Source organism: Misgurnus anguillicaudatus, chromosome 12, assembly GCF_027580225.2.
Source record: "Misgurnus anguillicaudatus chromosome 12, ASM2758022v2, whole genome shotgun sequence".
Lineage (NCBI taxonomy): Eukaryota > Metazoa > Chordata > Actinopteri > Cypriniformes > Cobitidae > Misgurnus > Misgurnus anguillicaudatus.
The window spans coordinates 17,169,196-17,188,251 of NC_073348.2; the positions used below are offsets into that span (position 1 = coordinate 17,169,196).

Genomic DNA, 19,056 nt, shown 5'->3' on the forward strand with positions numbered 1-19,056 from the left:
GGACACAAATAAAACATCATAATGGAAAAATTCACAGATGCTGTTAAAATGTCCAATGGAAGAAAGGAGGGTAAGAACCTATTTATAGGTTTTACCAGCGTCTGCAAATTCACTCAATTTGCATTATAACCAATAAATCTCAACTACACCAGGTTGAAGCAAATATTAGTATGGCTTTAGATAGATTTCTGTATCAAAATGAGACATTAGGCATTACATCCTTATGCATTTTAAATAGACTTAAAATAAGAAGTTCATTCTTCTTGACCACTTTGTTACCGTTAAAATGTAGTTCACTGCCATCTGCTGGATCGAAGGTATACTACACATTGATGACAAAATATTTCAAATCTCAAAAGGGCATCATCATGATCAGAGTTTATTTTTCAGGTACTTTTATTTGTTAATTTTTACAATGTAAGCACAAACAGATTGTAATCAACGTTGTTAAAAAGCAAAATGTAGGCTGTGGTATTACAAATATCATTAGTGCCAAATGTAAAATCTAGATTATAAGATCTGATTGATTATACAAAAATCTTGTTAGATAATATTAGAGCTAAATATCTAGAATATGAGCGATGATATATTATACAAAAATCTTGTTAGATAATATAAAAGGTCTTATTATGTATTACTATTATTTGAAAAAAGTTACATTTAAACTTTCCTTGATATGTGGTCTTTATTACGGCACTTCCATAGCAATGTCACATCCTTTATGTTATATAAACATGGAAACGTACATTCAGCACAGCACCTCTTCACCACAGATTTTCAGCAGGGTTTTGCAAAAATCTCCTGATGTCTCAGACTAAAACAAAGACACAAAGATGATAAGATTAATGTGACTTCTGACATGTAGGTTGCAAGCATGTGCTAAAATAACAGTCCTATTAATTTGTGAAAAACCTGTTAAAAACCAAAGGACTGTGTTTAGCATGTTGTGTAGAAAGAAAAGAGACAGGCATTAAGCAAACAACAAGTCAAGCCTATAAAAAAGTACATCGTTGCATCTAAAGAGCATATTAGTACCTCAGGAGGGGTTACAAATATATTGGTACCATTATGTATATCTGTACATAAATGATAATGGCATATTAAGACCTTTTTAAAGGGTACTGCCCCAGTGACAGCTTGGGCCCTTTTTGACCATTTGTCCATTTATTTTAATTAATTAATTAAAATTCAATCAATTCAAAGCATCATGTCTACAAAGCAAGCAAAATTGCTTTAAGGTTCTTTAAGTTCAAACGTATTGACTCTTACCTGAATGGCAGATTGTAAAGAGCAGCCAAACAGTTTCTTATATTCTGCCTTGATGTCCTGCAGGTCGATTTCTGATCGGCTCACTATGATTCTAGTAAGGGTTGATTCAGTGGTACCAGCACCCTGAATGATACACAATTAAAGTATTTATTTTCAAAAAGTCAGCTTACTATGCATATTGTTCATAAATCATGATAGTATCATATTTCATTTAAACATTTTCCTCGTATGGGTAATTCTTCAGACCTGTGCCAAAAATGAGGAAGAGAATGGAGAAACTGGTCTTACCTTCATGCTTTTATACAAGCGCTCTGCAAGGTACGCTGGCACACTCTTCACACATTTAACTAAAGAACAGAAAAGTAGTTTAAAATGAAGTATGAGAATTAAATGATTTATACAACAATATAAAAATACCATAAAACTGGACTTCTTTAAGAAAATGTGAAAGGTTGCCAATGGGATAAAGGTGTTACTGTGTCATTGCTTGGGTCTTTCGGATAGTTCTTAGGGTGTTGTTAGGTGATTTTGGGTAGTTTTTACGGGTCCTCAACTCTATGATATTATGGTCTCTTGATATTGTTCAGGTCTAAGATAATGTTATCATTTGCAAGGTAAAAAATATTCAGTTTTATCACTTGGACATATAATAGCAAATTTCTCAATGATACCACAACAGAAAGCCTCATTCATGTCTGAGCGGAGATGTGTACGAGCCAGTTTAATATCTGGTGTTTGTTGAAATGCGTAGCCCTGAACAACAGTAACAGTGATACTTTAGGAAAAGGTTTAACTATAGCCACAAGAATTTCCTCCAGTTTTCCAGACATCTCGCTTTCAATGCTCTCCTGAAGGGTCTTTCCACTCAGAGTCTTATATTCAACCAGAGCTATAACAACACAAATTCAGAAGTCATTTCATACTGCTGAACGTTACATACTACACATAGTCATATGCATACCAGTTTGATCACATGTATATCTTTAACCCAGTCTGTGAAAACTCAGCTAAAGTTATTTCTTTGTGATTTACTGTTTTATACATAAAATCATCCTGATCATGTAAAGAACATTCTTGAAAATATATCCTTGATATCTTTAAGATGTCGTGAAATTAATGGGTGAAATCAAATTTTGAAAAGTGAAATGATTAGATTATGAGACTTTAGATGGATTTCATAGGCAGGGTGACATATAATATGTGTATATAATATTAGGATAATGATCATACTTTGTCTGAGCTGAGAAACGCTCCTGTTGCACAAGATGTCGATGAATTTGCTTTCATCTGTGCCCCATTTCTTCTCCCCAGCCTCATACAAGATCTGTGAAATATTGAAGGGATGATTCAACAACATTTCTGTCAGTAATTTCCCTATGTGTCATTGTAAAACTCAAAAGGAGAAATTAAAGAAAAATGTCCAAGCTTCTCTATTCTACACAGAAAGTGTAAGAATCTGTTTTTTTTTACAATGAAATTGAATAGTGACCACAACTTAACTTTCAGTCTATACACAAAGCTATTGTATGGCTATTGTATAGTGTCCGTTTGGATAAATTAAATGTAAAAGGGTTAAAATTTCAAAATAAATTTGCAGATTACTTGCATACATTCTCTTTTTTGAGGACCAAGTCTAAAATTTCTGGTTTTATTTCATTTTAAAAGAATATTGGGGTATAATTGCAAAAATGTCAATGTGGTGTAACCTGTCTGTGTCAAGTGTAACTCGTATTTTTTTTTTTATTAAAATATAAATATATTCATAAAAATGTAGAATAAAATATAATCATTTAGTTTAGTGTAATATGAGTTTTTTACATACATTTTTACATAATTTGTCAAAGATTATTTAGAAAACAGAGCTGTTTTCAGAATATGTCATGACAAATATTACAAAAACGCATTAAATTTTACATTAAGAAATAACTAACAATTATTATTATTTTTTGTGTTGATTAGGCTTACATGTCATCAAGATGGATAAAATATTTAATATTTCTCATTCTTTGGCACAATTGGCGGTTACACCATTTTATATTTTTAGGTCCATTTAATTTTAACTTTCATAAAAATGGTGCAAATGTAATTTTTTATTGCATAAAATTTACATAAATATACTGCACATTGAAATAAACCTGATGCATACTTTTAAAACAAGCTTTAAAAAAATTAATTTATCATCTTGCCAAACCGTTTTGTCACTGACCCGTATACTTAAATAAAAAAAATCTTTTTATTACACTTTTATGGTGCTTTTTCTAGTCCTCATTTACTTTCATTGTACAAGAAGAGAACTGTTCAGAAATGATGGTAAACTTCTACTTTAGGCTATGTTTACATGAAAAAGATGTAGTGGAAAACTGAAAAGTTTATCCTTTGCGCTATTATAAAATTTCCCGTACATGCGACAACTAAGTACTATAAAGCAACACTTATAAACAAATGTGTAACAGCCTATCAGTAATTGACGAAAAACAGATGATGTAAACTCCACTGCTTTACTCTCAGTGGTAGTCACCCCTGAAAGTCATTCATCATTTGCATAAACTTGATCTGGGGCATGTTCAAGTTCAAAATAGTGCACAACGTTTTGCTATGGTTTCCGGGTAAAACGACATGTTTCCTGGAAACGGTGTGCACCGGAGTTTTAATTGGGTTTTCTGTTGTTTGGTGGGTGTGTCACAACTGCAGTCCAATCAGCAGCAACATGTAAATAAACCATGCGGTTAAAGTTGAAATGTTGTCTTTCATTCTGGACAGCAAGTGTAGTGACTGTAATATCGTTTTACAGTATTTAACACGTACTAATAACGATTTCATCGGGCTCCAGAAACATTTAAAAAGAACACAAAGAATGGCCTCTCAGCTACCGTAGTTGCAACTCTTGTGTCATCACAACAGGGTGTTCAACACATCACTGTTTCTGTTTAATAGACGTTGTGCAACATTTTGTCGAGGCTGAACGCAGCCCTGTTCTCAACCCCTTGTAGATGTACACGCCCACTTCCTGACACCAATGATCGCTTATGTCGCCAGAAATCGGCAAGCTTCCACTGAAATAACTGAGATTGCGTTACTCCGCCAATGCTAGTCACTGGCGGTGTGCAAGCACTTTATCGATCTATAAAATATGAGGTTAAATAAATGCTTACAGTTTTGGTTAAACTAATTTGGGTAACTAAGCTCTTGAAAATAATGATTGCAATAGAGGAAAAGAAAACTAAAATTTTGCAAATAAATGTTCTCAAAATACTATGTTGTACAAAAATGTATACCTGATTATGTATAATAGGATTAATGGATAATAGAAATAATGCAAAGGAACAATTTTTTAAAGGAGCCATGTGTTTGCTAAACCAGCACCATGTAAGAAATTGTCTGTTTAAAAATAAATAGGTCTTGTATAGATGTTTACGGTAACCTTAGACATACATTTAATTTCTTAGCTAAAAAAAGGCGTTTGGGTTGTTCAAATCTAAACTATGGTCAAAAAATCAGAGTATTCACCTTGGCATCTTGTTTAGCTTTTGCTACATCCACGTTTGTACTCTGGTCTCGCTTGCCCTTTAAATTAGACAAGAAAACAAAGTGAAAAACTGGTAAGCGAGGTGCCTTCAACTTATTTGAATGAATTCAAATATGAATCTGCACAATCTATTTGACTGAACCTCAGCGATGAGCAGCAGGGTTTTTTCAAAGTCCCCTGACACTTCAGATTTAAGGTCATCAATTAGAGACCTTTTGGTTTCTGTAATATAGATCAGACATAACGTTTTGTGCTATATAAGCTTTTCTTCTGCATTTAAGGAAGAAAAGTGAAGTAAGCTTTGAAATACAAACCTGCAAAATATGCATCGATCATAGCCTTGATCTGATTGTTGGAGCGCGATGCAAACATTTCTATCAAAATGCTTTCATCTGTACCAGCACCCTATGTTGACGACACAATGTATTAGCAACCATTTCATTTTTTTCAATCTTGGATGATGTCGAAATAATTTTTATTTACATATACTAGTATCAACCAAAATATAAACTGATTAAAGCTACCAAAGCATTTCTAAAATCCAGAAGGGTTTGAAGTTCTTACTTTTATTGCCCGTTTAAATTCGTGGCAGTCGAACTTAGCAGGAGGAGTTACTAGGGCCACCAAAATATCTTCAAAATCTCCATGGGTGTCCCCTTCCAAATCATCGGAAAGACTCTGAGACACAAAAACATAAGGTTGTTTATCTAATATACCTTCTGAAAAGACAGCTCTCCCAGTGTGGTTTTAGTTGGTTTAACTGGACTAGCATGCTGGTTTTAGGGGCTTTTTAGCTAAGCTAGTTTAAGCTGGTGCGTCCCAACATTTTTTCAGCAGAAAAATTAAGTTCAACAACAGTCTCACATGCAAAGTTTGTACTACATGTGTGAAAATGAAAATAAAGTTGTACCCTTCCTGTAGCATCCTGGTATGCTTTACAGATCAGCTGACGCTGGGCATTGCTTCTTTGAGTCAAAATGTCAATAATAGTTTTCTCGGTGGTCCCTAAAGAATGAAAAATGCGAACACCAGCGTATTGGTGAGAACACAAATTTAAACAGCATACACACACACCCCAACTGCACGTCACATTTTTTACATTATTGATACTTTCAATTGTAATTCAACGTGACATTAATTAAGCCTTTTTGGTAAAAAAAGTTATTGGGCTGTCATATAGCCTACAAAAAAGAACTGGCACACAGTGACAAGAAATATAAATGAACACAAAAAACCTAATACTTTTTAAATAGCCTATTAAAGTGTTCATTACAAATAAATTAGGCTACTAAACGCTTAAAATTAAGCTTCTAACATCATATTCTCTTCATGCAAATCACTAAAAATATATTTTCGTTCTCACATATTTAAGTTAACTTACTAATTAAAGAAAGAAAAAGGGAATTGCTAGAATAATGTTAGACTCTGAGGTTAAACGAAATGACAAATAAATAAACATTTAATATACTTTTTGATGAGCACAAGAGCAAGCGGGTAGCCTACTCGTGAAGAGCGGAGCCGAGGAGCGCGCATATCAGACTGAACACAAAAGGAATAATGGATTTAATTATGCTTTCACTTTCATTTCACTTGTTAGTGAGGATAGTAATGACTGACAAGATGACGTCGAATTACATACAATATAATTACCTAACTAAATCTGAGAGAATGCAAACACATTACAATATTATTCCTCCGTCCGATGGTCAGGGCGCAGATACATTTTTGTAGCCCGACAGGAATTCGCCATAGCCCCGGGACGTCGGGCTAGCGATTTTGTGAGCCCTGATAAGTTTGTTTTGTAGAAAGACTTTCTTTAAAGCGAATTTCGTTTTGTATAAATTTGTATCTTAATATTAATCAATGTTTAATCAAACAATTGCCTCGATTTAATAAATAAGAAGCAAACCAAGAACGTCGGGTGTGGATTGAAGTGAACCCACTATATATTTCCACAGCCTACGTATTTCTGCTTTTAATGCATTTCTTAAATTAATGTCTCAATTACACAGTAGGCTTATAGAAAGTTATGATAGGCTATTTGTTACTTAAAAGCAATAGGCTATATTGTATAAAGTGTAGCAATAAACGTGGCGTGACTTATAGTGCTGAGTTACAGAGCTGGTAGGCTATATCAAACAACATCACTATGATCAGATGCTTTCTTTCTATTTTTTACCCCGCTGTCATATTTGTTGTGTCTTTATGTTATTGAGAGGAAAGCGCGCAGCACATATTTATAACGTGTTGTTATTCAAAATACGTTTTCCACTTGCTTGCAAGAAAAGTTCTCAAAGTGATCATGGCTGAAAGCTGCTCGGGAATATTTTTCTCATTAGTAACGCAACATTCAACTGCTTTATAATAGTTTTTAAAAAGTTATCAGACTTACTTATAATTTTACTGTTTTTAAAATAACATATGCTATAGATAAAATACACCACATAAAGTAGTATCCATGTCTAACTATACAGAGTAGTATTTTTTTTATTTCTGATTGGTCGGGCCAGCTGTCAATATGGGCGGGCACAGGCCCGTCCAGGCCCGCCCATAGCTCCGCGCCTGCTCACCCCCTCAACAAAGATATTGGACTTCCTGCTTTCAATGATGCAAAATTATAATTTTTACATCTTTGAAACAAGGAAGTGCAACACTGAAATCTGTATTTATCCTGCCTCAGCGGCAACTGAGGAAATGATGCACGACCATTTAAAGAACAACCATTAAAACTTAGGAAATGATGCACAACCCATGACTGGGGTTCTAACTATACAAAGCTTAATGCAAATGGGTGATGTGTCCCTTTAAACACCCACACTGCCCCATTGCTGAAGAACAAGAACAAACCAATGGTAAATCACTCTACCAACACCTAATATGAATGTTTGAACAGTAATATTTACAGCAGTCTACCACACCTTCAAATATCAACTTACCAATGCCCTCTAAAGCTTTCCTTAAAGCAGCCGCATCCTCACTTGGATTGAAGCCGGGCTTTTCTTTAATGGTGCCACGTGCTGTTGACTACACAGAATATGGATGTAACATCAAGCAGACATTTTTACAATTTTATGATACAATAAGACGACCGCAGGTTATATAAGAGCTATAAAACTGTAAAACATGTTGACTCTCTTACAGTTACAGTAAGAGAGGAGGGAGAGTCCAGGAGAAGATCTAAATCATCCTGAAACAAAAAATAAATACACAGATTAAAATAAGTTAAGTAATGTGAATACAATATCAAAAAGAAACATTAATAATACATATAAATATATATAAATATTGTGACATTTGATCTTAATTTGCTTATGCCACTAAAGAAATAAAAGTAGCTTTTTGTCTGGTCCTACCCATACAGAAGCCATTGTTGTAGATGATGTTTGTGTTGGGTTTTATTCCTGTAACAAGATGAAGATATTGATTTACAGTTACAAGCTTTAATGCGTTACGCGTGAATGAGATTTTATCACGCGCCAACATATCCCGATGACAATCGCATACCAAATTGTTTATACTATGTTACGAGCAGTACGATCCGCTACACATCACTGTACTCGATGTAATCAAACACAACAAAACAAAACATTATCGCGTCTGCCTAAAAAAACATGGTGACGCGTGTCATAAAAACTATTCGATTATTTCGCTAAATGGACGACTAGCACAAAAAAGTCTTAAAAATCGCTACAAATCACCAACTTTACCTTTGCCAAACGTCTTTCTTCCCGTACAGCAGAAGCCACACCTTTCACAATCTCTCTCTCTCTCTCTCTCTCTCTCTCTCTCTCTCTCTCTCTCTCTCTCTCTCTCACTGTGACTACGCCCAAACAAACTCAACGCAGCAGGATATGATGAGGTCACTTCAGCTTGGACACTCGCCCAAAACTTTAGACAAACACTGACATTTGATGTGCAATGATCTTATCTAATATAGCAAGTAATATTCTAAGTCATACAGACTGCAATATATAAAATGTTTAAGGTCAATGGTTAAAGGGTTACCTCACCCAAAAATTAAAATTCTGCCATAATTTACTCACCCTTATAAACATATATGAGCTTCTTTATTCGGTTTAACACAATATAACTAATGACAACTGATTGCACCCAGTGACTTCAATCCCACATAACAAAATTACGATCTAAGAATGTTCTTTGAAAATTCCTATGAATGTAATGTAAAACAATGTTTTAAGAAACTTTTTTTGGTTATGTAAATGTAAGAGACATACTATTGTTTTTAATGATAACGTCATGTTTTAATGTTCACGCAATGTTTAAAACATCTACACGGCAAAAATGACTTTTTACTTAGCATGTTGTGTTGTTTTCAGTCGAGTATCAAAAACAGGAAAAAAAAACTGAAAACAAGACAAAAATACTAAGTAAGAAAGTCATTTTTTGCCATGTATTTCGTATGTAAGAGCTTTTATTGTTATGCAAATGACAGAAACATATTACATTACTATTATTTTAAAACATTATTTCTGAATGTTCTGTACCAGTATTGCTAATTTATATGTTGCTGTTTGTGTTATTAGGAGTGAAAAAGACACTATAGACCTGCAGGTAGGTCGACTAGTGTAAGTCACAAAAATCTCTCAGATGCTTCCGAATTTAGCAGATAGGCAGGCAGGAAAAATATTAGAATCATTAGTAAATCTTTTAATTGTTATTTTAAATTTGCATGTATCTTTTTTTATTGTGATTTTATTGCGTGCCTCATATTTGTACATATTTTAATTTATTTTTTATTATATATTGTTTTCTCATTTCTATGTAAAGCACTTTGAATGACCTCTGTGTATGAAATGTGCTATACAATTAAACTTGCCTTGCCTTATTTAAAGTCATCATTGGTCATCAAAGTTGCAGTGGCGGCCGGTGACTTCTTTTTTTCGAGGGTGCTCGATGCAAAGTTCGTCACAACATGGATGTAGCCCGTCATGTGTGTGGTTCCTTTTCTCAAAAATGTGTTCTGCGCGTCGAGAGATCCTGTGTGCATCACATGTCTTGTCAAAATAAGTGCCTGCTGTAGTTGCGTTAAAGGGTTTATGATAAAAGAGACGCTCGCATTTGCTAGATACTCGCATAATGTCATGCAGAGTTTACTGTTAAGGGAGTGTCTTGCGTGTATTTTGTGAACGTGAGCGTCTCTTTTATCATTTCGTTGTGAGGCACTTATTTTGATAAAACACGTGGTGATGCACATGGTTTACATGACGCAACAAACACATATTTTGAAAATGCAAGCAACACACATGACACTCCGAACACTTATTTTGAATTAGCGCCCCTCAGATGAGCAGTCACGAGCCACCACTGCAAAGTTGGACTCTTGACCCTTGTCTTTTTAACATGTTTTTCTGGCTGCTCTGTGTGTACAGTATTTAAAACACCTTTTGGATAGAAAGCCAAGTGATAATGTGATCACATGATAAAGATCATCTAGTAACTTGATTAACTGATCCAGAGGTTACTTACTCATCAAATGTGTTTGGTGAAACTACAGCATGAGATCCAGCAGTTTGGCATTTTGAAACACTGTGCATATAAAACTTTCACCAGTTATTTAGACACATAAACATCAAGAATCAGCTTATATATCTCAACAATGGTGACAAGCAACAAAATATTCAGGTAAACAGATCAACTCATGTCATGCCCATCTCATCAGTAAAGCTGGTTCGGTGATTAGTAAATCGCCATCACCTGCTTTCAGATGGACTGGGATTTACTACACAAAGCCGTAGTTCACTTACAAGCTGGGCAATACCGCATTCATATCGTGGACTAATCGCCGGTGATGCCGATTTACTCTGGAACTGGCTTTACTGATTAGATGTGCATAATAATGCCATCCGATATATCGCCCATCCCTACAGCAAAAATAAAAGCAAACAAACAACACAGTAAAACATATTCAATATTTATTTATGCCTCAAGGCAAGCTGGGAATCATGGATGTCATGGATGAGTTTTACACTATACTGATACCCATTTTCATTTGATTGTCACCATTTTTTTAGATTCATACACTGATCATTGACATCTGTGTGTCTTAATGAAGCCATTTTTAAGTATGGGCATGTGTTTGAAAATCCTTCAGAATATCAGAAAATCCTGCTGCATTTCGTGCAGTGGTGTCACAGTGCTACTAATAAAGTCACATTTTACTTGACTTTTAATGCTTTAACAAATGTGCCTTGCAAACAAACACAATTAAAGCAACTAGAAAAGCTAAAGACAAAAAGTAAAGGGTCAAGGGTACAACTAAAGCAAACACTGATCACCATAATTGTGACTTTAAGACTGGATTTACAACTACTATATTGTTGACTATATAAATTTTTTCATTACCTGTTTACATCAACTTTTAAAAGCCACTTGTATGCAATATCAGCATTTACGCTAAAAACAAATCAAGGTAGGCATATTGACCCGGAACAGCTTAAACAACAGAGGAAGTAAAATGTCATGATATTCAATGGGGACAGACAAATTGATTATACAAGATTATAGAGCTTTATTTCTGTAACAAGACATTAAACTTCCACATTACTCCAGTAAGTGAAGCTGTCGCAAAAAAGATGCGCTGCTGAAGAGCGTGGGTGGCGTCCACTTGAGTTGACGTTATTTGCCAGCATCGCATTTTCAATGCTGCACTACACATGTCTTGACATAGGAATATCGGATCTGTTCTCTTACATTGCAGTGTCCGATCTGATTTATTTCCACATATGAATGAAGCCCAAAACCGATCAGAGAATATCAGAATCTATGCACTTTTTTTCCTGCGTACCTGTCCGTGGGTCATATCTGATCTGTGCCACTTGAGAGAAAAAAATTGGAATTGAGCCACTTCAAACAGGCAGTATAAATGCAGCCTAAATAAAACTAACTGTCAACATCTTAACCTGTGATAATCATGTCAGCCCTGTGCTCTTTGTGTCTTGTTTCATGTGACAGGATCATGACTGTTGTGGCAGAGCATAATGTTTGGATCGTGACCTTCAGTTCTTGTCTTGTTTCTTGTTCCTTGGTGTCAGGGTCCAAACTCTTGCTCTGGGTCTCATGTTTGTGTGAGGAAGCACATGGCCCCGTCCCCTTGTTAATTATCCAATTAATAGTTCATGCCCTTAAGTTTAGTTCCTCTCTTTTGTTGGCTGTTTCTCAATCGGAAGCAGCCTCTGGAGGTTGCATTTGTAGGCTGCAAACGACATTGTCACTGTCTTTCAGAATATTATCAGTTATAAAGTTTACTATTATTCTTAGTTAATCGTAATTGATGTTATATGCTTATGACTTGTGAATGTAATGCTCAGTTAAAGGCAGAGTCCACGATGTTTGAAAAACGCTTTGGAAAAGGAGACGGGCCGACTACCAAAACACACTTATAGCCAATCAGCAGTAAGGAGCGTGTCTACTAACCGACATACTTGCCGGGTTGTGTATGTGTGGGGCGGGTCTATCAACAGAAGGTCCAGATTCTATTGGGGTAGGGGCGTGTTTGTTTAGGTGATTTCAAATATCAACATTGGCTTTCAAACATCATGGACTCCGCCTTTAACTTAAATAAACCAGGCTTGATGATGCAGCCTGCGTATACGACCTCCAAAGGCTGCAACCTGATTTTTTTTGGTCAACAAGCAAAATTTCATTTTGCACATGAAAGCATAAGACCTACAGGTACAAACATACAATTATACACATGCATGTACACATACAGTACATTACCTTACAAAACAAAATAATTACAAAATCATTCAAAAGAAGAAAAAAAACTCTTAAAAAACACTCTTAATAACCAAAATGTTAGGCTAAAGCAAAAGCTTATGCCTACTCTTTACTCCACACAAGCAGTGCTTATTGACATTAATTTAATATAACAATATTGGATATTCTCAATATATATTTAGAAGAGCATGCATTATTATTAATATTGTCTTTATTATCACTACTACTACTAACGTTATTTTTGACTCATCAGGGAAGCTATTCCAAAGCTGAACACCTTTATTTGATGAACAGTTTCTTTTTAAAATGGTTCTACAATATGGTATATTAGACATATATGCCCCTCTAAGATCGTAATTACTGTCTCTCAAGCTAAACATAGAATATATTGCAATTTATAACTGCAATTGTTTTTGATATTTTCTTTTGAACATTTTGTATATGATATGTCCATGCCATTTTATGATCTATAATCACTCCTAAAAACTTAATATAATTAACTCCATTTTAAGTCCAAGTCTATTTTAAGTTTAATGTCATTTTCTATCAATTTATTATTAAATACCATGAATTTTGTTTCAGATAAATTCAAAGATAATCTATTTGTGTCAAGCACTTTAATTTGTACAGTTCACTCTCCACTACCATTAACAACTCTTCCAGATTTTGACCTGAACAGTAAACATTCGTGTCGTCAGCAAACAAAACATAATTGAGTACATCAGACACCTAACAAATGTCATAATAATAGAGCAAAAATAACTTAGGTCCCAGCACAGAGCCTTGCGGAACTACACAACTTATTCTGTGCCATTTAGAATCTACACCATTTATGTGTACATACTGAAGCCTATCTGTTAGATAGTTTTCAACCCAAGACTGTGCTATCTCCCTAAAACCATACTTTTGCAATTTATTAATGCCACTGTGTTTGCTGTTTTGTGCTGGATTGTTGTGTATATTTAGAAACCGTCTTGCGTGCCTTGCAAAAATACCCTTGAGAGGGCAAACAAGAACAAAAATTCAAATAATATACATAACAAAACAAGGCAGTATGTTTTGTTATGTCTATTATTTGAATTATTTCCTTTTCCCCCTTGAGGGTATTTTTGTTATTTAATAAAGTCTTTTGTTGAAGAGGTATTTGCACTTGGGTTCTGTCCACACCATACTTGACTCTGTTTGAGAGATTTTATATATGACAGTAAAGAAATTGGACAGTAAAGAAATTTCTACAGCAATATTTTACAGAACTATCAGATTTTTTTTTTAAATCATAGTAATGTGTTTCTCTTTAATTTATATAAACAAGAAATGTTCTGAAAACATAAATGTGTATGTGTTTGCATAATGTATAATGGGAACTTTAGCAACTTTTAAAGCAACACTATGTAGTTTCCATGTAAAAATGACTTACAGCTCCCCCATGTGGTTGAAAAGCCTGGTATCAGACACTCTTCTGCAGGCAGGGGGAGGGGCGGGGCTGTGTGCTCTACCCTCCACCGCCACTTTCAGAGTGTGCTTGTAGCAGCTAGGAGGCTGCTTAGGTTGCAGCAACAGTACAATTTGTCCAGCTAAAAGTTGTTCTATCACTGAAATAATTTTAGAGACATTATTTAAAGGTAAAAAAACTACATAGTGTTGCTTTAAGAAATGTACTTGGAGCATTTTTTAGCTGTATTTTTCCCTAATAAGAGAACAGACGATGACGATAAGTAAACATCCCTTGAACTATCCCTTTGATAATGTGATAACTACATCTGCTTGGATCTGTGGTTGCTCTCCTGTAGTACACCTTTCAGAGTGTGCTTGTAGCAGCTAGGAGGCTGCTCAGGTTGCAGCAACAGTACAATTTGTCCAGCTAAAAGTTGTTCTATCACTGAAATAATTTTAGAGACAATATTTAAAGGTAAAAAACTACATAGTGTTGCTTTAAGAAATGTACTTGGAGCATTTTTTAGCTGTATTTTTCCCTAATAAGAGAACAGACGATGACGATAAGTAAACATCCCTTGAACTATCCCTTTGATAATGTGATAACTACATCTGCTTGGATCTGTGGTTGCTCTCCTGTAGTACACCTGTAACAACACTAACAAAAAATGACATCAGCTTGTTTAAAGCAAATTTGCATGCCGAAGGTGGTTTGAGGTTTGATGTTGTTCAACTTCATTTGATGCTTATACAACCACATTGACAATGACATCATTTATATAGTGCACTTTGTGATGCCTGGCTCATATTCTCAGGAAAACCTTACATTGTCTTTACTGTGGACTGACACAAATCTAATACACCTGTGGCCGGTTGCATAAACTGCTTAGATTAGTCAATTTTTTTTTCTTTAAGACTGGTCATAACTTTTTTTTATTAAGGTAGCTTTAATAAAAGGTAAATTGGCCTAATTAAAAGCCAAAAATTAAGACTGTTTAGTCCATAACTAATTGCTAGTTTGTCAGATTAGTTCTTAAGACACAGTCTTAACTTAGTGGCTATGTTTATGCAACTGGCCACTGTTTTCACAGACAAGGCTTAGTCCTAGACTAAAACACGTTTGAGCTGTCTTAACAGAAAATAACTTGCACCGACAGATCTTAAAAATATGTCAGTGCTATTAATTTGTCTCACGATTCACAGTAACATATTTTTTAAGGCATGATGTATATAAAAGATGCTTCTTTTTTTAACTAAGGCCCAGTCCTGGCTTTAGCTAAGCCTTGTCTGTAAAACCACCAGGCCTTGATCTATTACATTTACATTTTACAACTTCATTTAAATGATCATTATCATTTTACATGCCAGGTTTAGGTAAATACAAGCATTTAACTGGAGTATAAAACAAAGTTAATACTGTAGAATGTATAGCCCACAGTATCTATTATCAATAAGAAAATAATAATAAATATATCATGTAACATCCTGCATCACATTTGTTACAATTATAGATTTTCACAATCGAGAAATATGTGATCCTGCCTGAAATCATTTACATTTACGCATTTGGCAGACGCTTTCATCCAAAGCGACTTGCATTACAAGGTACCCTTTTTTGGGGGGTTTTAACCCATGACCTTAAGTGGTGCCCATGCAATGCTCAATCACTTAGCTATATATGAGTACATCTCTAGTCATTTTTTATTCACTGATACATAAAATTATTCTACATAATGTAAGGAACATTTTGTGAGAATATTAAATTAGCATTAATATTGACTGATTAAAACTTTGATGCTCATAATCTTATACTTTATATATATACACACACACATGATGTATACATTGTATATATAATATTCCTAAAGTTACAATGAACTGACTATTTAGTCTAATTAATTTATGTTACAATAACAATGCAAATCCTTGCAAGCTGCTTATTTACATTCAGATGTCTCCCTCTGCTGGTCGTTTGAGCAAACTACCAAATTGGTTTTATTTTCAAAAGCCCTGATCATGACAAAAATGTATGAGATTGAGACATGGAGAAATGCGAGAGCTTGATGAAAGTCTGGCTTCTTTCATTTAGCTCTTATTTCTCAAGAGCTTACAACCTCACTAAATCACCTGTTCTCCACATCTCTGGTGTGCATACATTAATATTTCAATTTCACGAGGACCCAGCTGAGTGTATGTAAAATGCCAGTTCTCTTTTATCTATATTCTTATCTTCAGTGCAGCACCCTTAAGGAAATTGTCAGTTGAAAGACTGGAATTGATCCAGGCCGGACTAACGGCTTGAGTGCAGATTGTTCCAGAACTGTGGGATACCAAGTATTTCCCAGAAGAGCCCATGAGATCTTGAGCTCTGAGAAAATTATTGCAAAGCTGCAGCATACATATCTGGTTAAATCCAGATTGTTGAGTCAATTACTTACATATATGAAATGTGATATAGGATGAGTGGAACATTTGGGATTAAAAAAAATCTGGGAGATAATGATGAAACATAACCTACTGGGACCTAAATATCATGTCATTTACAGTGTTAAAGGGATAGTTCACTTTAAAATGAAATTTCTGTCATCATTTACTCATCCTCATGTTGTTCTAAACCTGTATGAATTTCTTTTTTCTGATGAACCCAAAAGAAGATATTTTAAGAAATGATGGTAAACACTCAGCATTAAGTGACCATTGACTTCCATTGTAGGAAAAAATATTTTAGAAGTATTGTGATGAATGATGAAGAAATATTTTGATAAATGAAGGTAAGCACACAGTTGATGGTTCCCATTAAATTACATAATGTTTTTTTATTCCTACTATGTAAGTCAATGGACACTATCTGTTGTGTGTTTACCATCATTTCTCAAAATATATATATTTTTTGTGTTCATCAGATAAAAGAAATTCATACAGGTTTAGAACAACATGAGGATGAGAAAATGATGACAGAATTTTAATTTTAAAGTGAACTATTGCTTTAAGAGCATGTGAATATTTTTGTACACTGTAAATAGGTAAAATAAGGTTTTCCATTTACAATCATTTTTATGTAGAGCAAAATTATATCATTTTAAACATGTATATAAAATATTTGAGTTTCGTTGCAAAACGAGATAAATCCATTTTTTAACATTTTTGTCAAAACATGTTTATTATCATGTTATCATGTTATTACTTTGTTTTATGGTGCTACTTAGCTGTATTGTTTAAGGTTTAAATCAAAACAAACCAACTGCAGTTGAATTGAAATTAATTGGAATGCACAACCAAAAAACGAGATTTCTGAACAATTAACAAAACGGTGGTTATCTTGTTTTGCAAGAAACTCTTCATTTGCATGTTTGTACATGAATGAATTAGCAGTGCCAACATTTAACAGGAGTTTTGGCACAGTCTCAACCAAATGTTACATATCCTTTCTCAGCTATGTTAAGACAGAAATTACCTAAACTTGGCAGCAGTTATCATAATATGTAACCATGTCATTTGTAACTTGATATTTTTTCGTACTTCAAAATAAAAACATGTACATATGATGTCATACACACATACACCAAGCAGAGGAAGTTGTCACTGTCAAGCCCACACACATCAAGTATATCTGGAAAGCTCAGGATGTGATATTGTTTTATGATTAAAACAAACATGATTTAACGTTCTTCCTGATCCCAATTTTTAAACCCTAGTTAGTGTGTAATGTTGCTATAATGACATAAATAATACCTGTAAAATGATAAAGCTCAAAGTTCACTGGCAGGCGATATATTTTCTTTAATAGAATTCCTCTTTTAAAGCCTACAGCGAACGTCCGGTTTGGACTACAGCCCCCTACTTCCTGCTTTAATGACGTCAGTAAAACTGTTTTTGACTTAACTCCGCCCACAGGAATTACGTCCGTCGCCAGCTAAGCTAACGGCAAGCTAAGCTGCTATCGAATCACAACACCCTAAACAAACTACACAATCAGAACTCGATTCGTTTTTCTGAAGGAGGGACTTCATAGAACAAAGAAGACATCAGCCTGTTTTTTAGGACAGTGAAAACAGCGCTATACAGATAAGTACATTCATTGTGTGAAAAATACAGCGTTTTTTACACGTGAAACATGAGCACATGTTATATTATCCACTATAAACACAATCAAAACACAGAAAGAACGGGAGCTTTAAGAAGGTGAAAATGAAGGCTGTTGTTCATTCTACTGCCACATGGTGGAGTCTTGTCTAAATCAGAAAGGGCCTAACTGAGATTTTGTATAAAAAAAACTGTTCGTAATGAATGCATTATAATGAAACAGTTGTTGCCGCCTTAAATCCTAAACAAGACTAAACCACAGCTAAACCAAATGATGCATGATTGATTTGTCTCTTTAATGATCCGGGGACCACAGGAGTAACAGACAAACAAACACTTCCCATCAGCCTTTATTTTGGCATCGTGTCTGAGGGGAAAACAAGGATTATTTTCAGGCCTCGGTGTGAACAGAAAGCATATGCTCTCCAGCTCTCCTCACATTGCATTGTTGTGTTCTTTTCTCAATTTCCTGCATAAGAAAAATTAGATGCAGAGCGACTCTGCATTTCGGAAACGGTGCCAAAGCCTCCAGCGACGTGAACTTCTTTTCTCTCGCTAAAGATTTCTTGTTTCTTCCTCTTGAACTAAACCAAATGTCAATTCTCTTTCTAAAATGAAACCCACTTTGTCCCCAATACTAGGCCGCATACATACAGTAAATGGTTTGAATCGACTTATAATTAATATTCCTCGGAAATGAACGCACCAGGAACCAATTATTCCATACGTCCCCCATACAAAATTTACCGAAGTGCTCCTTACTTGACACTTTCAGCTGGTGAATTCGGTATCAACGGCATTGGTTGCGCTCACTCCTCGACTGTTGTGCAGCGGTAATTGAGATCAGATGGGCGAGCGGCCTGTGCGGAGGGTAACCTGGAAGCATTTATTTTATGGAAAAGATGTTTAGTTAAGTGCAGCGCTGCGGTCTAATGAGGCTGGACTGGGTTCTGTGATGAATATGATTGGTGAAAGCTCTGAAGGCTGGTTCCTGACTCTTTCCT

The 19,056-nt window shown here is 34.9% G+C and overlaps 1 protein-coding gene across 2 annotated transcripts; it reads right to left on the minus strand.

The window, feature by feature from the left end:
• Nucleotides 1–343: 343 nt before the first annotated feature.
• Nucleotides 344–8,609, minus strand: LOC129447332 (annexin A3). 2 transcript variants are annotated; one of them, XM_073874028.1, is made up of 14 exons: nucleotides 8,503–8,609; nucleotides 8,149–8,196; nucleotides 7,935–7,982; nucleotides 7,732–7,819; nucleotides 5,706–5,800; nucleotides 5,360–5,473; nucleotides 5,110–5,200; nucleotides 4,938–5,017; nucleotides 4,777–4,833; nucleotides 2,500–2,593; nucleotides 2,058–2,158; nucleotides 1,558–1,611; nucleotides 1,270–1,392; nucleotides 344–814 (listed from the first exon to the last, which is right to left on the minus strand). In XM_073874028.1, the coding sequence occupies exons 2-14, from the start codon at nucleotides 8,161–8,163 to the stop codon at nucleotides 749–751; spliced, it is 1,026 nt and encodes a 341-aa protein (XP_073730129.1). In that variant the 5' UTR covers nucleotides 8,164–8,196; nucleotides 8,503–8,609; the 3' UTR covers nucleotides 344–748. The 2 variants fall into 2 exon arrangements, with proteins under 2 accessions (XP_073730129.1, XP_073730130.1); XM_073874029.1 differs by lacking the exon at nucleotides 8,503–8,609 and adding an exon at nucleotides 8,300–8,485.
• Nucleotides 8,610–19,056: the final 10,447 nt, after the last annotated feature.